We start from the raw sequence: 6,946 nt of genomic DNA on the forward strand, positions 1-6,946 counted from the left end.
GACTGTATATATAAATTAATATATACAAATTAATAGTATTTATCTTTGTGTTTGAAATAGATGATCTTTATTTACTTCTTTTGAAGGATCTATTATTTGCTTTTCTATAGTGATACTTTCATTTCTATAATAATAAAAAAAATATTGGGGCTGGAGAGATAACTCAGCAGTTAAGAAAACCATCTGCTCTTGCAGAGGACCCAGGTTTGATTCCCAGCACTCCCATGGTGGTTGAAATAGATGATCTTTATTTACTTCTTTTGAAGGATCTATTATTTGCTTTTCTATAGTGATACTTTCATTTCTATAATAATAAAAAAAATATTGGGGCTGGAGAGATAACTCAGCAGTTAAGAAAACCATCTGCTCTTGCAGAGGACCCAGGTTTGATTCCCAGCACTCCCATGGTGGCTAATAACCATCTGTGACTCTGGTTCCAAGGGATCTGATGCCCTCTTCAGACCTCTACGGGCACTGCACGACATGGGTACCCCTACCTACATGCAGGCATAACACTCAAACACATAAAATAAAATAATAAATAAAATTATTTGAAGCAATCATGCAAAGTTAGGGTTTTTCAAAATTGTATAATATTGTTGTACCTACTAAAGAGGAAAGTGGTATAGGAGAGAGGTGAAAAAAAAGAAAGAAGACAGACAGACCATCAGATTAATTGTCATTTTATCATGTATCTTTGTTGTAAAGTTTTAGGACTATCCCAGATCTAGCAATCTGGAAAGCCATTTTCATGAGAACCTGCTAGTGCACAGTGAATGTTCCCAAGATTTCAGTCAGCTTTCACAGATTTAACTTTTTTGTTGAAGGAACAGGTGGCTCTTTTCTTTCTTTTTCAAAAATGTCTCTCCACTGCCTTGTTAGCTACAGCTCTCTCTAACCTTGTTTAAAGCTAATCAAGCTTTATCTAATCAAACCCAAACTGGCATATGAACTTCATCCATATGGCCATATGAATCCTCTGGCTGATGTCTCCTGCCATGTGTCTAATCTATTTTATGAGATCCATGCTTGAAGAAGGGTCCTAGAACTGTGTGTGTCTGATACTGTGGCAGTAAGAAATACAGTGACAAAGAAGAGACTTCTCTACCTGCTAAACTTGAATCTGGTGCCATTACTGCCACCAAACATTGGCAACAGATATCTGAATACAAGAAGAATCCTAGTAAAGTGAGAAATTTCTACCATGCATTTCAGCTTAATCTACTAATAGCACTTCTTTAAGTGTCTTGTTAGAGAAATCTGGTAATAATTACCAAACACAATACACACTGTTTACAATAGAATCATATTTCTTTTCTTTCTTTCCCTCCTCTTGCTTTTTTTTTTTTTGTATGAAAAATAGAATGCTGCTGAATGGCACCCAAATGTCTGTTGTATATCATGCCAATACAGGAGCTTGGCCAAAAATGTGAATAGGACAGTTTGCCAAGTAAAAGAAAACATAACAAATTGGTAATGGTTTCTATCTTGACAGAAACTGAAAATGATCCCTCAATGTGTGGCCACTCATGTGGACACATACAAATGTCGTAGAAGCAATCATTTTATCTCAGCTAACAGACTCTGACAGTGTGGCACAGCATACTGGCTGACCTTCACTTCTTAGAAAAGCTGCAACCATGACCCCCAAACAGTCTGGGAACCATGCAATTTATGTGAAGGACACATGCACATGCCATGCACTCATAATATTTGCTATAACTCATTTTGAATATGAGACTTCTCTCCTTAGTAGAACACAATTTTACAAGAGAGGATCTAAATCTTCAGAGATTTGGTGAAACTGAATTGGCTGATCTGTAACAAGAAATGATGCAGTTCTTATAAAGGTGCAACATTTTAGTGGTCTGTAGTGCATTACCTAGGACACTGTGCATTCTATAGGATTCTGCATAGTGCCTTGATTACAACATGTATTTTTGTTAGATGCTGTATTAAACAAATACCAAAAATATGCTGGAGGTGCATAGTATATAGACTTGACTTTCTGCTTAGGAGGTGACAAGAAATAAGCTCTCTGAAGACCCGCTGATGATTTTTCAACTCATTTCCCCTTCCTTTACCGCATCTTTTTCTTTTTTCCTTTACCACATTTTTTTTCTTCATATGGAGAATCAGCCAACATCATTGCCTACTGATTTTTTCTCCTCCCCATCTAATGAAGTTTTCCCATTTGTTTAACTTCCCACTGAGGAAGTTAGCTAGAATACTGACCATATGGTCAGATCCCTTTAAAAAATAAGAATGATACTTTTGAAAACACACAATTGATATCTGAAGGTAATGAAGAATTCAGAGCCAAGGAATACTGAACCAAGGTAGGAAGATCATGGGAAGTTAAATGATCTTGCCAAGTTGAAAGCAAACTTGAATTCTGTGAGTTATGAATTTCAAATGAAACTTCTGGGGTTTGAATTTGTTGGTGACTTTCCTGTTCAATAAAAAAATGCTTAAATGGCTTATAAAAAGGTTAAAGACCTTACTGGGCCTCAAACTGTTCTTACAAAACACCATCTTGATGAGTTAAGTGTAAATGAATCAGAAACACATGGGTCATATTTCCTCAAAAAATGCATATATTCAAAAATAAGAGGAAAAGAACTTGGCAAAATGCGTGCACGTGCGTGCGTGCGTGTGTGTGTGTTAGCTGACCCCAAAACATTTGAAAAATATTTTGAGACACTCAGAGATTCAAGATAAAACTAAACCTGCCCAGTCATTTAAAAGAATGTTCTATGCACTGTGCCTGTGCATTTGTCTCCATGGGTCAATCAACACTCATGGAGCCTCTGCCTGGCACACAACTACAGGAGGAACCAGCCTCTCTGCCTTCAAGCAACTTCAAATTTAGGTACAAACAACTATATAAGTAATAGAAACTGGTTACAAGAGATAAGGATTTTTATAACCTAGATCATACAGAAACTATAAATTAATTGATAAATATACAGTTATTTTCAGGGTCCTGGGGTAGGTAGGCTTCATTCCCTCTTGGTTAAAGTTACATACAGTTGCAGAGTCTTCCTTGATTAAATGTTTTCTCTTAATGAGTGTTCTTATGTCTTTTTCAATGCCTGTCCCAGCCCTTCTTCCTCCACCCTCTAGATCTGTGAGTGCTCCACAAATCTTGCTGACTGGTTTCCTGGAGGATGGGAGTGTTGAACAGTTTTGAAATAGGGGAGATGCTGTTGGCAGAGAGCTTGGGGCCATGATTCTGGGTTGGAGTAATGACACACGTGACAGTTCAGAGGCTCCAGAGGGTGAGTCATGCGTCGGGGGTGCTGCACTGGCTGGCCTGTTTCAATGTGCCTGAGCCAGGGTGTTGTGGGAGGTGGAGGCAGTTAGGTGTGGGGAGACCTAATATACTGCATGTGAAGTCAAGTTGAGGACAGAGGGGTGTGATAAGGGAAAACACAGTTCTTATTCTTTTTCTTTTTTTCTTTCCTCCTGGCATAGGATAAAATTCTAAGCACAGGACATATATGTCATTAATTTCTTTAAAAGTTGAAAAGCAAAATAAATAAATAAATAAATAAAACAAAAGAAAGTTGAAAAGTATCTAAAGATAAAATAAAACTGACTATGTATGTGTTCCTAGGATCCTGTAGATTACCTTGAAGGAGTTGGTAGGAAATATATTACTAAAATAGATGGCTGAATTCTAAAATGCTTGCGGGAAAGTATATAAAAAAAATCATTCTTTTAAGGTTCTTTGTTAGCTCTTTAACATGAGTTTTCTCTCTTTTTTAAACGATTTTAGAAATTATTAAGGTATCAAATCCTTTTTAATATTTTCCACTGGCCAGCAAAATATTGGCATTAATCAAAATTTTAATTAGCGAATTAATTAAACTTTATCGTTGAAATTAATTAAAAGGGAGAGGAGACCCTAGTAATGATGGTAAAGTTTGAAAGAAAAAGGCAGAATGGGGTATCCCGCATGTCTCTGCTCTGGGCCTGCTTGTTTGGGTTAATACAGAACAATCAAAGGCCTTACCATCCTTCATCATCTTCCACTTCTGCTTCAGAAAGGTCATTTTCAGGAGTTTCCGTAATAGCTTGAGTGAGTTTAGACTTAAACTGGTTCAGCAGCGCAAGAGTCTGAAATAACAATTAGATTGCTAAGCTTTCTGATAAGGATAAGTATAATTCTAAGCCAGACACTTGGATTTGGTAGAAAAGAAAATATCTTACTTGGATGTAAAACACTGAGATAAATGTTTGTCTTTTTTTTTTTAAAAAGAAAGTCACAAAACTGCTTTCAGATGACATTAGCCAATGCTGACACCATCCTGTTTGATCTACACTGATGTCATTCCTCAGAGATACTTCATCATTTTCTGATTCTAAGACTTAATTTGCTCATGTAGCAGACACTCTAACTTTTAAAAAATACATGTTTATTAATAGTTAATTTTTTTTTTTTTTGAGACAGGATCTCCTTGTATCGCTCACTAGCTGGCCTGGAACTTGCTATGTAGGCTAGGCTGACTTGATCTCACAGAAATCTGCCTGCTTCTGTCTCTCGTATGCAGTATGCAGGGATTAAAGGCATGCACCACCACATCTGATGAATAGTTAAAATTTTAATGTTTACCAAGCAGTTAGGAAATTCAGTAGAGCATATGGAATCAAATACAAATACTCAAACCAAATGGTATTCTTCATTTAACAGATTTCCAAGGTGTAAAAGCATCTGCATTGGGGAGGCAGGATGGATGGCCCATCAACTGTGGCAAGATGGGTAAATTAAAGAATATTTTACGAATACCATACACATGTAAAAATCTTTAAAGTGATCATTCCCTCTAATTTAGTACTCCCATCCTGGGAATATACTCTAGGAAGTTAATCTCAAACACAGAAAATGGTTTACATAGCAATATTCATATCATTGGAAGCATGTTAAATGTCTATCAAAAAGAAGTAGATAAATTTGGTAAAAAGGAGTAAGCATGACATTGTATGGGTGTGAGAAACATACCCACTGCAAAGTATTAGTAGAGAAAGCAGGCTATGAAGATCATAATGAGTATGTAAAAGGAGCATTACCCTGGATTCTAATTTCTCTCTCATATCCTTTGTAGTCCAGTAGCAACAAATGGCTACAATTGTATAATAGTATCTTCTCTTGGTTATAGCCTGTTCTAGAATTTGAGGAAAAAACATGGGCTAGGAAAAAAGGTTTTCTAGTCCACAGTTTTTAAAGAGCACTTCCTAGTGAAGAGGGATCAAGTACTACCTGCATTAAAAATCAAAGGCCTAAAAATGATTTGGGTAATTTGAATTCAATACTAAATTCCTCAGACTTCGTAAGGGAAGAGATGTGTGAATGATAGTCCAACATGTGAATAATAGGCATAAGGAGTCACAAGAAATACTTAGGCTCCATAATTTAACTAGAGGATATCATTAAGATTACAGTTCATAAAAACTTTAAGTATATGACAGTCTAATTTGAGCTCAATAAGCAAGAGGTATCAAAATACCTGTAGGGAACAAAGGCAGTTATTGCTGTAAAATGGAAGTGGAAAGTATATTTCTACTACATTCTACAAAATTCTTGCCCACATGGGCAAGAACTGAAAATACATTATTAGAGTTGCTTCATGAGACAAATTTGGGTCAAATGTATAAATTCCAAGAGGATGTCATTGTGGGCATCCTGAGGGCTAACTTGAAGATTTCATTGGCTTCAAGATACTAGAGTAGATACTATAGAATTAACACCTTCAAATAATTTTAACAGATAAAACATTCCTTGTTTTTAAAACTTACTCATTAAAAACTATTGTTTATAAACTTTTACAGTATTTATTATAAGAAAAATGGTTACTGTAGAAAGTCTGGAAAACTGAGAAGCAAAATAGAAATTATTACACTATCATTCAGAAGAGTCTTCAGCATTTTTAGTGGTTACCATTGAAGACTGTGTATGCATGTTTTTGTGTACATTTACATGAGTATGTCATTTCTAACTGCCTATCTAACTGATCTACATCCTAAAACTAAGCCCTATCAATTTTTTTGTGATTTAAATTTTTTTTTAATAACTACATGATTAGAAGCATTTCATTACAGCTTTAACATATTCAGTAACACACTCCAGAGCAAGAGAACGTCTCTTTCACAAATGGCTGTAAGTTTCTAGGTTCACAGTTGAATTAATACAGTTATGCAATATTGAACTCAGTATAAGCCCTGTAAGACATAAAATTGAATGAGTTTTTAACCTTTAAAAAAGATCTCCATTTCATTTTAGAATATATTGTTCCTTGCAGAAAGACTCATTGTTTTTGCTACTAAGAGTGAGATGTTGGTGCATGAATCTCTAATCTGTATCTGATTATTACTATTCATAATTGGTTGCACTTGGATCCTTGGTGTCTGTGTATGTCTATAAAGTCATTGGGCAGATTTCAATGGTAGTGTTTATCACCTCTACTAACTAACATGATATAAATTTCCATACTTCCTCCTCAAATATAATACATTTAAAAAAAATTGTTGATTTGTGTGTGTGTGTGTGTGTGTGTGTGTGTGTGTATGTGTCTATCAAACAAAACATCCCAAACCATCTTATTCAACTACACACGCACTTCCCAAATGGCACCCTCCCATAGCCTCCCCTCCCACACTAGAGCCCTTATACTCTGATATCCCTGCTACTGTCCACTGTGTTGTTGGCACCACAGCGATTCCCCACTACTTGTCCATCTGATGAATCTAGTCAGCCTATCTAGAGGTCTTTATTTTAGGAAGGTCAGCTGTTCCTCAACTAGCAGTAATCAGTTGTCAATATTCCTTTAGATAAGATTGGGGTCTGCTTTTCATTTTCCCAGTTTTATGCTGGGTTACCATCTGGGAGTCCCTTTGGCCACCCTGGCCAACAACTCAAAAGAAGGTATTGCCTGTCTGGCATTGT

General features: G+C 36.1%; 1 protein-coding gene across 1 annotated transcript in view; it reads right to left on the minus strand.

Annotated features, from left to right (window-relative positions):
- Cwc27 (CWC27 spliceosome associated cyclophilin) overlaps window positions 1–6,946 on the minus strand; it is a 230,556-nt gene that overhangs the window by 30,228 nt on the left and 193,382 nt on the right. Inside the window, exon 13 of the mRNA XM_029557817.1 lies at window positions 4,019–4,122. Coding sequence (XP_029413677.1) covers window positions 4,019–4,122 — 104 coding nt within the window. The remainder of the gene's footprint in view (window positions 1–4,018; window positions 4,123–6,946) is intronic.

The sequence above is a fragment of the Nannospalax galili genome, unplaced genomic scaffold, assembly GCF_000622305.1.
Source record: "Nannospalax galili isolate Female #2095 unplaced genomic scaffold, S.galili_v1.0 scaffold751, whole genome shotgun sequence".
NCBI lineage: Eukaryota > Metazoa > Chordata > Mammalia > Rodentia > Spalacidae > Nannospalax > Nannospalax galili.